This window comes from Tupaia chinensis, unplaced genomic scaffold, assembly GCF_000334495.1.
Source record: "Tupaia chinensis unplaced genomic scaffold, TupChi_1.0 Scaffold000048_1, whole genome shotgun sequence".
Lineage (NCBI taxonomy): Eukaryota > Metazoa > Chordata > Mammalia > Scandentia > Tupaiidae > Tupaia > Tupaia belangeri.
In genome coordinates, this window is record NW_006159506.1 from 3974233 (window position 1) to 3994889 (window position 20657).

The 20657-nt window shown below is 38.8% G+C and overlaps 1 protein-coding gene across 1 annotated transcript in view; it reads left to right on the forward strand.

Annotated features, from left to right (window-relative positions):
* The window catches only part of LOC102470636 (uncharacterized), a 291660-nt gene that overhangs the window by 8640 nt on the left and 262363 nt on the right, over positions 1-20657 (forward strand). The window contains exons 4-5 of the mRNA XM_006141250.2: positions 14637-14723; positions 17664-17732. Of these exons, the coding sequence (XP_006141312.2) occupies positions 14637-14723; positions 17664-17732 (156 nt within the window). The remainder of the gene's footprint in view (positions 1-14636; positions 14724-17663; positions 17733-20657) is intronic.

Below are 20657 nucleotides of genomic sequence, written 5' to 3' on the forward strand. Positions count from 1 at the left end.
TGGGATCTTGGGCGTGCATGCACTTGTGCCTGGTGTGAGGTTTAAGCTGCTGTGTCCAGGACTCAAACTATGGTCGACTACATGGGAGTCCAGCAAAGTAACCATTATGCCATCTGCTGGTCCCACTGGGAGCCAAGTTTTAAACTGAAGTCGAAAATGTCTGTTATTAAAGAAGAAGAAGAGAATGTATATTGAAGTCAACTAGTAAACACTATGCCACTTATATTTTATTATTATCCTCATTTTATAGACGAGGGAATCAAGATGGTCAGTCAACTAAGGTAAGACAAGCAAGAAATGGCAGAATGTGAGATTTAACCCAAAACTCATCTGACTCTATGACCTATGTATTTCACCCTTCTGCGGTACGAGTTCCCTTTTAATGATAGGAGAATGTCGCTGATAAAAACGCAGAGCATTGTGAAGGAGTGTCAGCTTCCTACCTAATGTGGTCACAGGACATACTCAAAAGAAAACTGCTAGAGCTGGCTTAGACATGGAAGGCCTGTGACCTCATAAACTGGGCAAGAAAATGCTGTCAAGAGGGGCGAATGCAGAGGCCAGCAGATAGCGTAGCAGTTACATCACTGTATTCCCACACGGCCAGTTCGAGTCCCAGACCTGGTGGCTTAAAACTCACACCATGTGCATGTGTGTGTGTGCCCAAGATCCCAGGAGAAGAATGGAGGAGAAAGGATTGTGGAGTGGTCAACCCCCTGGAGGGTGATGTCTCGCTTTCCGTCTCACTATCTCTGTCTCCCTTTCCAGTAAACACATGAGCCCTAAGGCAAAAACCTCTTAAAAAGGCAAGAGCAGTGAATGTGGGGTGTGAGCAGATGGTGTAGTGGTTACATCACTAGACTCCCACATGACCAAATGCAGTTTGAGTCCCAGAATTGGTGACGTGAAAATCATGCTGGACTTGTTAGGTTTTTGCTATAGGGTGCGTGTGCTAGCTGGAGAGACAGAGGGAGACAGACAGAAAGAAAAAAATCATCTCCTGGCCCCGGGGGGGATGGCCATGCTGTAATCCCTTCTCCTCCAGTGCCCTCTCAGAATTTTGGGCATGCATGTACATGCACCCAGTGTGGGTTTTAAGCTGTTGGGTCTGGAACTCAAACCGTGGTCAACTATGTGGGAGTACAGTGACATAATCATTATGCCATCTGTTGGTCCCAGGAGAGGCATTTTCTGAAAACAAACTTTGATGAAAAATATTTCAAATTGATGACTGACAGAGTCCTTTGGTATAGTAGTTACCAGCAGGTGGCAGAGTGGGTAAGCAGCTGAACTCCCACATGGTCGATCTCTTTTCAAATCCCAGCCCTGGCTGCTAAAAATGGCACCAGGTACATGTGTGTGCATGCTCAAAATCCTGAGAGGAGAATGGAAGAGTGTGGTGTGGCCATGCCACCTTGGGAGGCGATTTCTCACTTTTACTCTTACTGTCTCTCTCTGTCTCTTTCTGGCGAGCGCATGTACCCTTTAAAAAAACATTAAGAAAAAGGTAAAAAAAAAATCGCTTGGAAAGTCTTTGTGTACTCTCCAATCCCACCTGTATGCCCAAAGTTAAGGCATCATTCAAAGCTTACTCCCCTAAACATTTTTGAGAGAAAATGACAACAAAGCACAAAGAGGATTCCACAAGTTGGCATCAGACATTTTTCCAAAGTGTGGTGGAAAACAAAATAGAACAAGTGAAAACTAGGCTCTCAGGTGAGCTCTCCGGCCCTCCATCCGCTGTTGGTGTCTCTCCCCAGACTCCTCTGCTTCTGCTTACTCTGCTCTAAGGAATGTCTGCCAGGCTCAGCTTCTTGCTCTTCTTCCATTTTCTAGTGGCCTTTCCTTTCTGGCAGATAATTAGCAAAAACAGTAAACCTCTTATTTTGTTGAAGAATTGACATGTGATTATTTGTGGCCCCATGTCCTCAGCTCCACCTTGCCAGGATAGAGGCTTCAAGTGTGTAAATTGTTTTTCTAATCCTGGGATGCCAGCTCATCCTCTCTGCACAGTCAACTACACCTTGCCCTGAAGTTCCGAATTACAGCAGTTGAAAAGGGAAAGATCCAGAGAAGCCACAGTTGCCTACACTTTCAAAGAGAGAGATGGCTTAGGTTCCTTATGCCAGAAGCCTGGAGAGTTGGGTGGATAGAAAGGGTATCTTTAATATTCTGATTATATAATGTGGTGGCACTAAAAAGATAGTGACTGCCTAAATTTTCAGAGGTGATAAAATGAAACACTGGATAGATTCGAGAAGGGACCATGAAAAGACATTATTAGATAGGGAGAATTAGAAATCATCGTGGAAGTGGATAAAGGAGGGTTAAACTAATGGTGACTGAGAAGTTCTTTTCCTTTTAATTCTTTCACTGAGGTTATTTTAATAACAAGTAGAGAGAAATGAATATAATTCATTTTATGCATTATTGTTATGCAAGCATAGATCAACTTACTGATAAGAGCAGACTGGAAAATATTGAGGAGTACATTCCCCTTTTCCCTATTTGGTCTTGGAAGTTGAGGATCATAGTTGTGTCTGTTTTTTTTTTATTTTTTTTATTTTTGAGAAGTTTTTGCTATAGGGCATGTGCACTTGCCAGAAAGACTGAGAGAGACAGAGAGACAGAAAGCAAGAAATCACCTCCTGGGGGGATGGCCACACCACAATCCCTTCTCCATTCACCTCTTGGGATCTTGGGTATGCATGCACATGTGCCTGACGTGAGTTTAAGCCACCAGGTCCAGGATTCGAACCATGGTCAACTACATGGGAGTCCAGCAACGTAGCCATTACGTCATCTGCTGGTCCTGTGTCTGTGTTCGTTTGCTAGATGTCTCATGGAAGCATCTTCCAAAGATGCAGATTGGCTGTTAGGATTCCTACGTGGACGTGTGTCAGAGCCCATTGGTAGGAAGCAAGAGAAACCATCTCTGGTTAACTTAAGCAGAATAATTTTGTGTGCTTGGAGAACTGTTCGTGGGAATGGGCAGAAACCAAGGTTCATGGAGGTGGAGGAAGTTTGGAACAGAGTAACCGTATAACAGGACGAACAGTCTGATTCTGATAGCACCTTTACCACCGTGATGAGAAATTGCCAAATGTTCTTTCCACCCTTGCTTCCCTTTTTCAAAATTCAAAGCCCTAGGAGAACTATTGATTGGACATGCCTGGCCATTTGCCTGCCTCCTGGCTTTATCACAGGTGAAGAGAAATAGATTCTGTTGAGCCTTTCTGGTTTCCACAGTTAAAGACAGGAATCTTGAATTACTGTCCATAGATACTACACATAATGGGAGTAGAAAATTGTGACACTTTTCGGAGGAAATAAATGCAAGATAGCAAAGACAAACCAAAACCAAAACTAAACACTTGACAGAAAGTCCCCATGGTACATATGTCTTCAATTTTTAAGTGATCATATACTATTGTTCATACAGAACCATGTGAATGAGAAGAGGAGTGGTCTATGTATGATTCATTGAGCATAAAATAATTTATGCACTATTTTGCTTAGGGGTTTTATTTAAGTAACATTGAAAATGCTTTATGTATTGATCCATTGCCTCCTCCTCATTCACAAAAAAGCATCTTATGGGACATTTTGTATATTCTAAGCACTGCCACCGGAGTGGGAATATAAAAGTGAACAGAAAAGACATGAGGCTCTCAATGCTCACAAGTCATATTATGTCAGCTTAGTCATACCATGGGCAACTACCAAGATTAGAGTTAATTGATTCAGATTAATCCAGCAATTTCTTTTTCTCATTTACCTTCCTTCCTTCCTTCCTTCCTTCCTTCCTTCCTCTTTGCCTCTGCCTCTCTCTTTCTTATGTCAGAGGGTGTGCATGAGTGAACGAGCAAGCGAGAGAGAGAGAGAGAGAGAGAGAGAGAGAGAAGCACTACCTACAGGGCCTGATCTGCCACAATCCTTTTTCTCTAATTCTCAATCCCAGCAGGATTCTGGGTATGCATGGTTTTCAAGGTGCTAGGGCCAGGATTCAAACCTTGGTCAGCCATGTGGGATCCAGCTTCCTCTGAGCAGCAGTTAACCATTGTGCTTTAGGGCAGCTGAATATTTTCTCATATGAGATTTTCACATCTATTGTATAAATAGCATTTTTTTTTTTTTTTGGATTGAGTCAACATTTCTAGAAGTGTAGGCAAAAGAGGAAAAAAGTATGTGTATGTGATGTGTGTGTGATGGTGTGTGCATATGTGTGTGCATGTACCATAACAGTATAACTAGGAGTTCAGTTTGGTTAAGTTAAGTTGCGTTCATCCTAAGATTGAGCATGCTTGAGGAAATGTGCATAAAGTGGCCTAAAAACTAGACTTTCAGTGAAAAAAGAAATGAGCTAGAAATTTCGCTTTCCTTTTTTTTATCAATGATGTGGTCAGTATCCAGGCAGTAGAACAGAAAGTAACTTATTGAAAACTGACTTTAATACTGAGTAAAATTAAAAAAAAAATACTTGCTGTCCATTAGAATAAAAAGCTGTACTATGTTAATGAAATTCCATATTAAATTTAAATGTCACTACACTGTCTTTAGCCACCATTTGGCTGGTTCATTTGTTGCATTTCCATTTAAAGAAAGACTAAGATCCCCCCGGGAAAGGACTCATTCTAAGAAAAGAGACAGTCAGACACACAAGCTTGATCTCTTGCCAATATCTCAGGGCCAGAGAGGAAAGGGAGTTTTGATTACAGTATGATGTTTGCCAGTCTTACTGTCCTGTGGCCTAATCCTCAGGCATTTTATTCCTGGGTCTTAGGAAGAAGGGCTTGGATTAAAAACATATCTCCATGACTTTTGGGGGACCTCAGTAGCTCCATCTACTACCCTGTGTAACTGAGGAAAGAGTATGGGATGTGTTATGGTGGAAGATGACATATCCCTTCACCAGGCATTGCTGATGGAACTTGGATAAAAACAGGTGTGAGTTCAAGACCTGGCCAGAACCAGAGAAGATATTGAAGAGAACATGGCAGAACCTGCCATGAGTACGAGAAGGGGTCAGTGCTGGAGGTGACAGCAATTGCTAGAGGTGGCCCCAAGAACAGCTCTGAAATTGACGGGAAGTGGTTTCTACATTGGCACCTCCAGTGGTTTCATGAGGGATATGGAGACATTAGTGGTGTGAAAAGCGTCATTGTGATCATAGAATCCTTTGGAGTAGGCAGCAAAGCAAGAATATTGAATAATAGAGAAAGAAAAAGGCATGGGTGGCCCTGTGGGCTGGTGGTTAAGGGAGCTGTGTCCTACATGGCTGACCACATGGTTCAAATGGCTCTGATGGCTTGCAAAACATACTGGGCATGTATGCATGCAAATCCCAGTTCCCAACAGGATGGTTAAATGGCACAGAGAGAATGCAGTGTGATCACACGCCATTGGTGGTTACTTTCTCCCTGTCCCTCTCTCTCTCTCTGTCTCTCTCTCTCTGTCTTTCTCTCTCTGTCTCTCTCTGTGAGGGCATGTATCTCCTGGTGAGAGAGAGAATGGCAGATTCCAAAGAGGCTGAGAAGAATTCATTTTGAGCCTCTGTGCTCCAGGGTTTTATGACCCTTCCAGAAGAGATGAGGAGTAGTTTGAATTAAGGGTAGGACATCCCAGTGGCTGTCCCAGAGATAGAAAAATCCTGAACAGGGGCTGCAGTTGTAGCTGTGATGCTGCATTTATCTTCAGACTGGTGTGTCTATTAGAAAGACACATGCAGAAAAAATGGTAAGAAAAGCAAAATTTAAGCACTTGTCTTAAGAGCATAATTCAAAGTGTCTCAGCAAATATGTGATGAGAGTTGTTTTTCCCCATAGTGTACATAGCCTAGATTATTTTAGAAATGATATTGTGTAAAACTGTTTACATGGTTCTCATTTATAGCTGTTTTTTCCCTTATGAAGGAAAACAGATGTTATATAAAATTTATAGAACATTTAAAAATATATTTATTTTGCTTTGGGACATTTCAGCTATTATTAAGAAAAAGAAAATATATAGGAAAATCATTTGCTTTAGGTTTATTGAACTGACCTGGATTTGTGTCTTTAGATACCATTTGGCTCCTAAGTGATTTGAATCTCTTTCATTGATTTAGAAGGCTAAAAATAAACCTTTGCAAAAGCATGTGTGTGTGTGTGTGTGTGTGTGTGTGTGTGTGTGCGTGTGAGTGTGTTTGTATGCGAATTTTTAAAATACTGAAACACAGAAGTATTTATGTAGATGTCAGATGTATAAAATTCGATCAGTTTATACAAGTACATTTAAATTTCTTTCCTTTTTTTGGTCCATTTTCTTCTTTTTCTTTGGAGAGTTTTTTGTGATAGGGTGTGTGCACTCACCAGCAAGATAGAGAGCAAGACAGAAAATGAGAAATCACCCCCCACGGGGGATGGTCACACTGCAATCCCTTCTCTTCCATTCTTCTGTTGGGACTTGAGGCACACATGCGTGTTTTAAGCTGCTGGGTTCAGGACTTGAACTGCAGTTGGCCATGTGGAAGTTCAGCAACATAACCATTATGCTTTCTGCTGGTCCCCATTTTAAAGTATTTCTTCTATTAGATATCGAGGAAAGGAGAGAGAGGAGAGAGGAGAGAGAGGGAGAGAGAGGGAGAGAGAGGGAGAGAGGGGGAGAGGGGAGGGGAAGAGAAAGAGATAGAGAGAGAGAGAGAGAGAGAGAGAGAGAGAGAGGGGGAGAGAGAGATATTCAGTAATGTCTGCACTTCGATCTCCCCGAATCTCAGCCAGTCCTCTCATGGGGACACCATGTGGGTTGAACATGCCAGGGAAGTTCTGGGACATGAGCCCAGTGTCTTTCGCATGTGGGCTCAGTTGTGTCACCACTGCACCCCCATTTGACATCTCCCTTCTTTTTAATGCAAAACAAGAGAGTCCTAGAACAATATTTGTCCAGTTCAAAAAAGTTTTTTAATCAAACATTTGAGTTTAGGGAATATCAACAGAATAAGAAAAGCTTAATTAATTAATTATTTTCCACAAGGAACTGCCACAGCCAACCATGTAATCAGAAAGATTTACCCAGGAAGTCAGCAGAATGTCTATTTGTATTGTCTTTTTTTTAAAAAAAATAATTTAAAAAATCTATTTTTTACATTCAGTCACTGTGTATCATTACAACATACCAAATGAATTTTTCCATCATGAATACTGCTGAAATCAAAGACAGCTGTTAACACTTGATTCAACTCTTAAGCATTGTTATTTTTATACCTTTTCTTCCACTTGATGTTAGTGAGACCACTGATGTATGACTATTAATATTATCATAGGTAGTTGATTGAAGAAAGAATCTTTTTTTTTTTAGAGGTTTTCGCTATAGGGCGCGTGCGCTCGCCAGACAGACAGAGAGACACATAGAGACAGAAAGCGAGAAATCACCCCCCCAGGGAGGATGGTCACACCGCAATCCCTTCTCCTCCATTCTCCTCTCGGGATCTTGGGCACGCACGCACACGCACCCGGTGTGAGTTTTAAGCCACCGGGTCCGGGATGTGAACTGCGGTCGACTACGTGGGAGTCCAGTGACATAGCCATTACGCTAACTGCTGGTTCCCGAAGAAAGAATCTTTATAAGAATCATTTTAATATTCAGAGATATTCCAATTCATTAATTACAGATGGATTCATACATTTAAATGACTGCAATTCTATGCCAGGGAAATTTATATACCTTTAAAAGAAACTGTGTATACCTTTAAAAGAATCTATAAATTATGGTAAGAAAAAGGTGTTAGCAATCTTAAAATCATAGCAATGCTAGAGCTGGAAACCATATAGCTGATTTTATAGTGGTCCAGTGACTTTCCTAATATAGACACAGCTATTAGAATAAAATTGGAGAGAACAACTTCATTTTTCTCATATATTAATGATGTCATCAGTGTCTTGGCAGCCAGACAGGTTTCCTTCATCCTTTTAAATATTTGGTGACATTTTAGAAAGGATTTTTATTTTGCTACCAGAATAAGAAGTTTCAGTGTATTAAGAAAATTCCTTATGATTTTCCAACTTCATTGGGCTCCTCTGAGTTCAACAGTTGCGTTTTTCATTTTGATGAAAACATGGGGGAAAACAAGATACTGAGACTTAACCTTTGAGTTACCATAATTACTTACGTACTGGAAATACCTTCCTCTGTGGAAGTTAGGGACACGCTTTACCTCTTTGAGGATTCTGGGTCCAGTGAGCACATGATACATTAATGCCTTGGGGTACTGAGGATAAGCCCCGCAGCAATTACACACTCAACAGCACTCTAGTGGTTTGGAAGTTAAAGTGTCTCATAATTTACCAAGAGGAGGGCCTTCGGGGGAGAAAGAATATGGCTCAATTAATTAGAACTTGTTAGCAAACTTCCAACATTACCCTATTTAGATTTTCAAATCACTGATATATCCAGTACCCACAAGACTTGAAAGGAAATAAGAACCAACAGTTGAGAAAGCTAATTTGTCCAATATGGCACCAGCTCTTGAATAAGATGTTAACAGCAGAGCAGTGGTCACATATTGTATAGGAGAAGAGAGAATGGTACCAATTTTTCTTTTCTTTTCTTTCTAAAAAATAATTATTTAATTTAATTGATTTTTAAAAAATTTGACCAGAGAGGGACAGAGTGAGACCAAGAGAGAGAGAGAGAGAGTGAATGAGATAGAGAAAGCAAGTCACCAGGTTCTGAACTCGAACCACAGTCGACCATGTGGGAGTCCAGCACCCTTAACCACCATGCCACCTGCTGGTCCCACCAGTTTTTTCAGCCTCTGTCTTGCTGTTTTAACTCTGTTAGTACTCTTACTGCCTTTCAGTTTGAGTTTCTGGGTAAGATTAATAATTTCCATGCAATTATGGATTCTTACAAAAATCTTAATTTAAGTTTTGAGGGCTATCTGGAACTTTATGATGAGTTTTAGTTTTCTATTTTCTCATCGTATCTTTTAAGTGACAGTCATTGGTATTTAGAAAAATCAATGATTATGTGGGGATTTTTTTAGGTTATTATTTAAGTATAGCTTCTTAAAGTTTTCCAACTGCTTATGTTTTTATGGCATAGAATCATCTTCAACTAATCATTGCACAACACATAATTATTTTTAATAATCTCAACTCATATTTCCCCTTACTTTTCCATTAACTGCCTAGGCCAAGATTTCTGTGAGAATGTTGTATAATAATATTGATCATGGACATTTAAATAATCGTTTGTGCTTTTGTCATTATAATTTTTTATTTGTGTTTTTTTTGGTTGTTTTGTTTTGATATTTAGTGTAGTGAAGATTTGACTTAAGATAATTTTTTACCATATTCATGTGTATCTTTGGCTGTCTTTCACTTAAAATATTTGTAAATAAAATTTATAAAAATAATATGTGAATAGATTTAGTGTGGGGAAGCACATCCCAGTTTGCATAGTTCCTAATATATTCTAGTATAAAACCCTGCTTTCTACTTCATATATTTAGAAATATATGGTCCTATGGACATTTGAACCTGAGATCTTTGTATGGGGTAAAATATAACATTTTTCCAAATTTTCTTATAAAGCTCATAAGAATCAAATTTAATTATAGTTTTTAGGCTTCATACCTTTAAAATAATGTCCAGGAGAGTATCCTAATTTGCAACATTTTGGTGCATGGCTGTAATCATAGACTATAAGATGTGAGTTAGTTATTTAGTTTATATACAGGCCTTATGCTTATTTAATTTGTAGTATCTTCTAGAAAACATGGTCATTGGCAATAAAAACCTGAGCTGGAGCAGGTGGGTTCAGTGGAAAAGGACTAGAATGGGGCCGATAAAGACCTCCCCAGGAACGGATAGATGCAGTCCAATTTCCTTCCTCTGGCCCTAATGTAGCTGATTGGAAAGGAGGTGATTGCCATGTTGAGTCAAGACACTTGGATGATTTGTACTAACCTTCCTCTGGTGGCCGATTTCATTCTCACTCATAGCACCCAAGGAGCTGCATGGGGACACACCACTGTGTGTCCTGACCCAAGTTCATGTGTGGTGCGATTTAAGTAAATGGCCTGATGGTGTTCTGTGCTGCTCTGAGCTAAGTGATAGCAACACTTGATATGTGCAGAAGGCAAGTGCATGTGTTTCCCCCCCCCCCACAGTTAAAAAAAGCACAAAAAAATGCATTAATTGTTGCTGATTCTGAACGTTGAACAGCTAATCCCAGTAAGTTGGAAGCAAAAGTATCAAGAGAATCAACAAGATCAATTTATTGATTTATTAGTTCATGTATCACATCGAATGGCTGCAATGTAGATCCATACTTCAACTATGTGTGTGTGTGTGTGTGTATGTGCATATGTGATTATGCTATGATCCATCCAAATGTCATAAAGAGTTAAATATCAGCCATATTAAAACCTAGCGTATTTGTATTGCTAAATGCCCTACTTTGAATTTCTCAGTGGGTCTCTTAATTTTCCTGTGAGATGATTCTAGATATATCCAAAAGCATACTCTGTGTGATTAGACACTTTCAGGAATTTATTCTATTAACAATCAACCTTCTGGTAATATACAACCTCTGCCAAAACCATCTCACTTTATTAAATCCTGACGCCACCCAATGGAACGTGAGCAAAAGGAGCTAGTTTGAAGAGGAAGTCCATGATTTCCAAATGTGCAATAGTTCCACGTATTTTCTAACCTAACTTTTGCCTACTGTGTTTAAATGATTGGTTTTAAATTACAGGGCAAGATAGACCACTAGAAAAGAAAAAAATCATTTAGTGTTTGATTATTTGATTCATAGACTGATTGATGTTATTGCAAGCAATTTGCAGCATAGTACGTTATACATAATAATAAGTGCATTATGTTCACACAACCTCAATTGTCTTGAGAGCGTAGTGGTGTAATCGTGCATGACATCCTTTGCCGGAAACAAAGGGATACACGAGAGAAGAGAGCTCTTCTTGGGGATCTGATTATCTTTATGTGACTCTGTTGTTTTCCTGCATCATTTCTCACCTTCTAATAAGAAAAAAAAAATGCAGAGAGAATGTAAGCTCTGTGAGGGAGGGATTGTTAAGTGTTTTCTGTGCTAAGATAGTCACAGAGTAAGCCCTCAATATGTGTCAATTGAATCAATGTTGTGAAGCATCATGTTGGCATAAAGTGATACTGGAGGACAACTTACTAAGAACTTGAGCAAATACATTGAACTTGATTCTAGAGTCGGTGAAGGGGTTTCGATTCTGTGACTTACTATGTGGAGGAGCATGTACTAACCTAAACTGCTTCCCATGTCTGTATGCTTTGGTGACTTTTCTTCTTTGCTCAGGCATGTCCTTCTGTCAAAATTTCCTTTTCTTGGAGGGTAGGAGGATGATGTAACTCTGTGAGACAGACCCACATGAGAGGTTTCTGAATTTGCATCTGGAGACACTTCTGAGCCCCTTAGGCACATGCTTGCCTAGGGTCCAGGACTGGCTGAGGTTGGGGGTGGATCGTGGTGTGAAGACCCTGCTGAGATGCCTTCTGTCTGTCTCTTTCTGTTTCTCTTGCTTATGAAAGAAAGAAGTAAACTTAAAAATATTTCTTTCTCTTGTGTTTTTCACTTGACTAGTTCCTAATCACATTTCAAAAATTTACTTCAGGTAGGAATTCCTCCAGGAAGTCCTGAGAGTCTTCTGTATGGGTTAGATACTCTTCAACAGGACACTATCTTTTACTGCAATATAAAATCATACCAGGTTGTATATGTTTAGTTTCCTTGTTCTCTCAGAGGGCTATGGTCTTGAAGGTGAGTGTTACAGGTTGTTTTCATTGTTGTATTAACCCAAACATAGTTTTTGGTTCTCAGAAGGTACTCAATTGAAAAGAAAAGGGGAGAAAGGAGGGGAAATACAGAGGAAGCAAGAAATAAAAGGTGCTAACTAGTTGCTCATTTAATCAGGAGAGAACAGCTAGCTAATGAAAAGGTATTACAACAGGTTTCCTAGAGAGATTTATTTAATTAATGAATTCAGATCCTGTCTGAGTGCTTTTTTGTGCCAGGCACTCACTGTTCTAGACACCTAAAGTACTACAATGAGAAAAAAGATAATGCCTTTGCCCTCATGGAGGTTATATTTTTGGCAGTAAACAAACATGATATCATATAAGTAAAACAATACATAGCAATATAACATATGGGATGCATATAAATTATACAAATACAGTAATTCTATAAATATATATATGAGAGGATTTTAAAAAGCTTGTGAAAAATGGAATTAAAGTACAAGTTAATTTTGGTGCAAAATAAATTTGAAATCCATCCATAATTTAAAAAAAAATGATTTATTTTACTATTATTTTTTAATTTGACCAGTGAGCTAAAAGGGAAGTGAGAAAGCAAGAAAGCCAGGTCCAGGACTTGAACCACAAACAGCTATAGGAAGTCCAGTACTTTAACCACCATCCATCTGCTGGCTCCCTTAATTTTTTTTTAATGATCCGCATTGTCCATAAACTTTTGGAGACTCCTTATAATATAGAATTTGGAGATGTCTAAAGGAAACCGATGCTGGGACTGTCAGGAACTGCTTCTTTGTTCAAGATATCTGAGAATTCTTTCCTTGCACAATGCGTGCTGTATCTAAGAATGCAAAGTACAAAAGGAAACACTCTGTGATTACCTGTGTTCATTAACCCACACTGAATGCAGAAGGGAAAATTAGCATAGACCTTAAGGGAGCTCATTTCCCAGCTGACTGTGGAAACACGGAGCCTTGAAGTGAGGGGACCATTTGGAAGTTTCCCCATTGGGAAGGCCTTCTACATTTGTAGGTGGGCACAGGGATAAAAATAGTTTTAAAAACCTAAATAACAAACAGGCTTTTCCAGATTTTTAGTTAAAAATGACCTTCCCTGGTTTCACTCTACAGAGTCTTGATTATTTTGATGTTATTTATGAATGAGTTCTTTCAATAGGCAAAGAGCTTGGGTTTTGTTTTGTACTACGGTAGTGTCCAGGACATGGGTACCAGTTGTTGACTGATGTTACTATGGCAATATCATAAGGAATATGTTGCCTTCTTTGCTTTAATATAAGTGAATTATTTCACTAGCATATGGAAGAGTATGCTTTGCAGTAGAGGAAACAACCGATTACAGAGAATAAGGCAGAAGGGCTATGCTATTGCAATACGTAAGACTTTGATTACATGCTGCTGAGATTCATACCCGCCTCGTAGTTGTTGACAGATAAAGTAATGAAAATGAAACTCATTTATTTTTTTCTTTATTGAGACCTCAAGGTAAAGCAGGCTTTCAGTTCGTGTACTTACTGCATTGATAGAACAGAGACTGACAGCAAAAAAAGTGCCAGTCCGAAATAGAAATTAAACCTAGGTTCATATCAAAATTTCATTTAACCTGAGAAATGAAGCTGCTGTTTGGATTAGTTTTGATCTGGAAACACATCATTGGGAAGTATCACAGTCTACTTGGTATGAATTAACCCTTCTCCGTTAGCTCTACTTTCTAAGTGATTGTTTTTACTCTACGATGTTTCATTTCTTTTGTGGTGTTCGAGGCAACCTGAAATAATATTGTCAGAGTAGGTTATATTTTGCAGAGCGCAAATTATTAGCAACAGACATATGTGTTTTAGTTCACAGGGAGCAGAAAACTGGATTTGGAAAACTATTAGCAGATCTACAAAGTCATATCTGATGCTACTGTTTAGTTTAGAGGGAAGGACAGAGGAAGTAAATGGGGAATGAGAAGTGAGGCATTTTGGGTTGTATTTTTGAGGGTGGGTTTAATAAAATTTCTGGCTAAATCATGTGTCCTTCTAGCTCTATACTTCAGTTGACAGAAAGTGCTGTGAGTTGCCCTCTGCCTTTTCCCTTCTTACTTCTCTTCTTTCCTTCCTTTTCTATCTCTCTCCCCTTTTTTTCCTCCTCCTTTCTTCTTTTCCTTTCTTTTCTATTTCTTCTCTCTCTTTTCACTCACTGTCAACATGAAAATTTTGCTGCAATAAAAGATACTGATTTGTTGGCTCTGGAATTCTGGACACAACAGAAAATACCTAGGTAAATACTAGTGGGTATTGTTGGCTCTGGAATTCTGGACACAACAGAAAATACCTAGGTAAATACTAGTGGGTATTGTTGGCTCTGGAATTCTGGACACAACAGAAAATACCTAGGTAAATACTAGTGGGTATTGTTGGCTCTGGAATTCTGGACACAACAGAAAATACCTAGGTAAATACTAGTGGGTACATGGACTCTTCGGTGAACTCTACCAATCATTACAATCCAACTACGTACATTTCTTGAGTATATCCTAAAAATAGTTTGACTTAAGTTTTTTTTTTTTCTCCTTAAATTATTCTTCTAAAGTCTACGTTTGATAATTTTCTCATTAACTTTTTAGCAACCGAAAGATAGTGTGAACTTGTTTCTTGCATTACCTTTTCTGACCTTTTGCAAGATGATAATTACAAAAAAGGGAGGCCTGGAAGACTTGTAAAAAAAAATTAAGCTTATAAAGTAGCTAAAATGGTCCGTCTGTGCCGGTGTCGATTTCAAAATTAACATTTTGGTTCATGTGCTTCTAATAATCACTGACCCTTACCTCGTGTGCTTTCCACAGGAAATGAACATGGCAGAAATTACTTTGACCCACTGATGGGTGAGGAAATAAACCCAAGGCAGTGTGAGATGGAGGTCAGCGAAGAGGGTGAGCTAGAATTAAGTATGTAATTTTTGTGTCAGAATATTCTTTTCCATTCATGAAAATGAGGTGACAGAGATCACACATGCAGTTCCGTTTAGATTTCGCAGCTTACAATTTAAATGGTAAGTTTTAACCACTAACAACATGACGGGCAGTGAACGGAGTGTTTGATCAAGGACAGCAAGCTGGCTAGATGAAAGGGACACCAGTCTACTTTCATCTGGGCTACTGTAAGCAGCTTGCTGCCATTAGGAGGCTCCTGTTATGTATTTGAGGAGTATCATCACCTAACCGTCACATTGCTACTCTTCAGATTTAAAATGAGCATTCTTTAAAAAAAAAAAAATCTATCTTGCTGACATGATGTTTGGAGACTGTGGCTATTAAATTCCTTTCATCGAATGCGTGGAGCCAGGACCTAAGTTTAGGACCATGAAGCTGCATTACGAGGACAGCAATTTCCTCCTTTATAACTGGGCATCTAATTGCTGTGGTAGAGTAACAATTCAAAATGGTTCCGTAGGTATATACCAACATGTGTATTTTATAGTTTATAAAACACTATAGGGTTGACAAAGGTTATGGATGATATCATGACAGTGACAAAGGGTACCTAGAGTCCTTTGCAATCCAGAGGCTCATATTCCACCATGATATATTAAATTTGTACTTTTTAATGAAAGAGTGAGATAAATTCTCACAAAAAAGGGCTCAAGAATAGTGCAAAGATTGGGGCCAGCAGATGGTGTAATGGCTATGTCACTGGACTCCCACGTAGTCAAATGCATTTTGAGTCCCGGACCTGGTGGCTTAAACCCACACCAGGTGCATGTGTGTGCGTGTCCAAGATCCCGAGAGGAAAATGGAGGAGAAGGATTTGTGGCGAGGCCATCCCCCCTGGGGGTGATTTCTCGCTTTCTGTCTCTCTGTCTCTTTCTCTATGTCTGGTGAGCGCACACACCCTATAGCCAAAAATCTCTTCAAAAAAAAAAAAAAAAACATGAATCTTTGGAGGACAAACCACGATTAAACAATAAAAATTGAAGAGGACATTAAATCTCAGGGACTGTAAGAAACTGCCCCAGTTTATAAAGCAAATAAGTGGCATTGTTGGGATGGCATTGTTGATATCAAATCTTGGTATCAGATTTGGCTAATACCAAGCTGGTGGTATAAAATAGTCCTCCTGAAAGTGGTGCCTCTGTTCTAACCCTACTGGGATTTAACTTCTGCAGAAAATTCCCCATTTATGCATCTCTTCTTGCTCAGTGCTAACCTCCAAATAAGAGTATTTCATGAGCTATAGATGAGGGGATCTTTAAAAAAGTTCATAGAAATTATGTATTGTGGTATAACTTTTAAAATTTTTGCTACCAAAATAAACTTGTACATTAAGTTCATTTTCCCACAACCTTTTTGAAGTCTCCTTGCATCTACTTTATTAGTTTTCTAGATATTCCAGTAGAAGTTACAATGATACAGGTAATGCTGGCATGTGTACTCTGTGAAAGGCTTTTGAGGAATAACCTCTCGCCTTTTCCCCTGACTGTTGGGTTGACAGCCACTCTGTGCTGGCTCTTGGCAAGAAATTAATATTTACACATCAACTGATACTTGAAAAAGTTCTCTGCAGTGCAACAACCATTCTGTGCTATACTTGCAAACAGTCCATCTGGTCCAGTAGCCTAGACTTGCCTGTTTAGTCATTCAAAGTCCTTGAGTATTGGATTGTTTTCCCCCTGAAGCTCATGTTCAAGGGATCTCATGTATGAACAGAAGGGGAGATCTGGAATGTTAATAAAATTGGAGAATGAGGAACTCAGGAAACTTCTAGAGTACCTGGTGGAATTTCAGAAAGGAGTTGCAGAATTAATGATCATCCTCAGAATTGACCCAGCACAGGTAGCAAAGTGATAAGCAGAAGAAATACAAGGACCATATTGAGTGCAGCCATGTTTAGTTTAGTGGCCTCCCATGCGAAGGAGGACACGTTTGATGTATGCATGTGTGGTCTAATTCTAATTCTAGGGTGATCATCCAATTATTTTTTTGAGAGATATTTTTGCTATAGGATGTGTGTGCTTGCCAGAGAGAAAGAGGGAGACAGAGAGACAGAAAGACAGAAATTACTACCCAGTAGGAATGGCCATATCACAATCCCTTCTTCTTTCTCCTCTGGGATTTTGGGCATGCACACACACACACTGGCATGAGTTTTAAACCTCTGGGCACAGGACTCAAACTACAGTGTATTAACCATTATGCCATCTACTGGTCGCAGTCATCCAGTTTGATCATTCATGTCTGGTTCTGTCTAGTAGCAGGAGATATACATCTTTAACACTCTCTTCCAGAACTATATTTTTATGATTGACCATGTTTTTCTCTGGGTATATGTGTTCAAGGGCAGGTAACGGCATGACCTTGTTGCTTTAAATTCACAAAAGAACTAAGAAATTCTGTTAGCTACTCTATTGCAACACCACAAGTGAAAGAATTCAGGACCAGCCAACTTTGTTAGTTCTGATATAGCAGTAGTAAAAACATGATATATAGAGTGTAGCTAATGGAAGCACTCATTCATTTTGATCACTTATAGAGTCTATTTATGATTTGGCAAACCATAATGGCTTGTTCTAAAATGATTCTTGGGTAATAGATGTCATAATCCATTGAATATAACATCCTTTTTATTGGAGATGTATCTTATTATGCATGCTCTGCAATATACATTTAAAAATCATTGCTCCAATTATCATTGATTTCAAAGCGTTTTCCTTTTTCAGAACAAGATGGCATATTGAGTAGAATTTGTGTCTATGACCCATAGTATGTACTATATAACCATAATGATTAATAATTTATTTTTGTAATTAAATTTACATGCCTATAAATTAGCTGATGAGAAAGTTACCATGCATATGTTCTTTTAACTCTGACAAGGTGATGATGAAGTTCTCCATAATCGATTAATGAATCTGCTTGATGAGAGTGGACAAGGAGAACCCCAAGGTAAGAGAGAAATTATTTTCAATTTTTATATAAACCTTAGTTGTAAATTGATTGACATGGTTTCTTGCAAATGCTAACCTGCCTTTCCTAAATGTAACCATTCATTCATGGTCTACATGTGCTTTTGATGGTTGGAAATATTTAAAAGTAGCCAAATCTTGGAGGGGGAGAATAATTATGTTTCAATTTCCTATAATTGCATTCAATTTATAACCCTAAATGGCAAAAGTGATTTAATATTTATTACTGAAGAATCCTACAATGGCATATTGGATACTAATTTATAAGGCTGTTTCCCACCATTTTTAAAAAACTGACTCATAGCTTTTAAGCTTTGGAGTGATAGGATATAAGAACTATACTGTTTTTACCTTAGCATGGAGATTCATGTTGCATTCACTTGCAAATATTAAGCTCTTCACATTAGAAATGATTATGTTCATTATACCAGGAATTTAAAGATAAGATTTTACAAACTAAACTCTAAATTCCTAGTTTAACACATATAAATTTATACCATAAACATATTATAGTTGTGACTAAAGCATTAAGGATAAGTTACTATACACACATATATTTTAATGTGTGGAGAATGATTTTTTTCTTTTTTTTTTCTTCTTTTTTTGGAGAGATTTTTGCTATAGGGTGCGTGCGCTCGCCAGAGAGGCAGAAAGTGAGAAATCACCCCCCAGGGGGGATGGCCAGGCCACAATCCCTTCTCCTCCATTCTCCTCTCAGGATCTTGGGCAAACACACACGTGCACCCGGCGTGAGTTTAAGCCGCCAGGTCTGGGACTCAAACAGCGGCCGACTACGTGGGAGTCCAGCGGGATAGCCATTACGCTAACTGCTGGTCCCGATTTTTTCAAATTGTTTTCAACAAGAGTGTTTAGTTCTTCTCAAATAATCATTTTGTCTTCCTTATTAAGATAACTCTGTGGGGTCAGCAGGTGGTATGGTGTTTGAGATGCTAGACTCCCACATGGTTGACTGTGGTTCATGTCTGAGACCTGGTTGCTTGCTTTCTCACTTTCCCTCTTTCTCTTGCTGTCTCTCTCTGATGAACACAGGTGTCTTATAGCAAATTAAAAAGATAATAAATGATTCTAAAAAAAAAGAGAATTCCATTAAGTACATAAGAGGAGATAGCTTGATCATGAGAAATGTACTATAGTTAGTTTTTTTAAAAAAAGGTTTGCAAGATCCTGAATTCAAATGGTGCCTGAAGATTCCCCAGAGAAGCAGAGTCCAATAGAACCAAAAGAAAATCATCCATCACTTAAAGATGGGATATGTTCTGAGAAGTACCTCACCAGGAAGTTTTGTCATTATGTCAATATCACAGAGTGCATTTACACAAACTGAGATGGGACACCTTGCTGCGCTAGGCGAAGTGGTGTAGCCTATTGCTCCTAGGAGACAAACCTGTACAGCATGCTACAGAGCTGATGATGTGAGCAAGTGTAGTGGTGGTACTTGTGCATATAAACGTCTGAATATAGACAAGGTGTGGTAACAATACAGTATAAAAGATGAAAAAAATGGCACATCTGTGTAGGATACTGTTGTGGAAAAACAGACACTGAGTGACAAAAACACAGCACCAGAGAGGAAAAGGAGAACTCTTTATTATGTTAGCAGGAACAGAGGAGTTAACACTCTGAATCTCCAGCCCCTGTGGGGAGTTAAGCATAGTCTTTTATTTATTTATTTATTTTTGTCAAGTATCATGCAACTTTATTTACTAGGTAACTTTCAGAGAATCTTGAAAGAAGTTTATAAAATGAATGACAGAATTAATTAAATTTTTTAATTTCATTTTCTTTTATACATTCAATCACATTATTTAGCTTGCAAAGTAAGCTGAATATTTCAACATGTGAACATTTCTCCCTAGTCCAATTGATAAAACTATAAAATTATCTTCAACAGGTAATACCACATTCCTTTATCGTATTAATGCTTTGTCTCTCTATTTTTCTTCTAAATGTCCTTCCTCAGACTCTACTCTTTCACACACACTATATCTGATTTTCATATTCATTTATCGTGTTTCTATATCCTTTAGTCAATTGGTTTCAGTCATAGAGTGTGGACACTTGGTATATGTTAAGTGGTGACATACAATGTCTCTCCTTCATAACAACAAAACCCTGACTTTCAACAGAAAATGGAAGAATATGGAAGATTTACTGCTGAGTGAAGCTAGCCAAGCACAGTCTTTTATGAGGGAGCTAGGGGGAGAGGGAGGCTTCAGCAGTCTAAGGGTATCCTATCAGGAAAAAAGGAGCTCGAGACTTGCTCTAAGAAAAAGCAAAGGTGGCAGATAAACAGGATGTCTAACTTCTCAAGGTCTCAGGTTGCTTAAATCACTCAAAGTGGGGAGGGATAGTGGATTTGCTGAGAAAGGGGAAATTCCAGTAATTATCGGCCTTGGGCTCTTGGCGATTTCCTGACTTCTCCACACCTCAGCTATTGCAAGTTCCAGGCCTCTCCACATGAGCACTTGCCATGAGTGGAGCATGCAAGACTGGGAATTGTTCTGGCTGAGTCAGTGAAGGAGTGGTAAGTGAATGTGAAGGCCTAGGACTTTACTGTAGACTTCTGCACTGTTGCTACATGAACTTATATATTGTATAGCTGTACAAAAATATTTCTTTCCTTATATCCTACTCTATAAGCTTTTTTATTTTAAAAATTATTAATTATTTTTATTATTATTTTACTTTTAAACTTCTTGGTGAAAAACTAAGACACACATGCACACATTAGACTAGGTCTACACAGGGTCAGGATCATTAATATCACTATCTTCCACATTCACATCTTTTTTTTCTTTAAAGAATTATTTTATTTCACTTTATTTATTTAATTAATTTATTTTAATTTGACCAGAGCAGGGGGGGGGGGGGGGGGAGGGGGGGG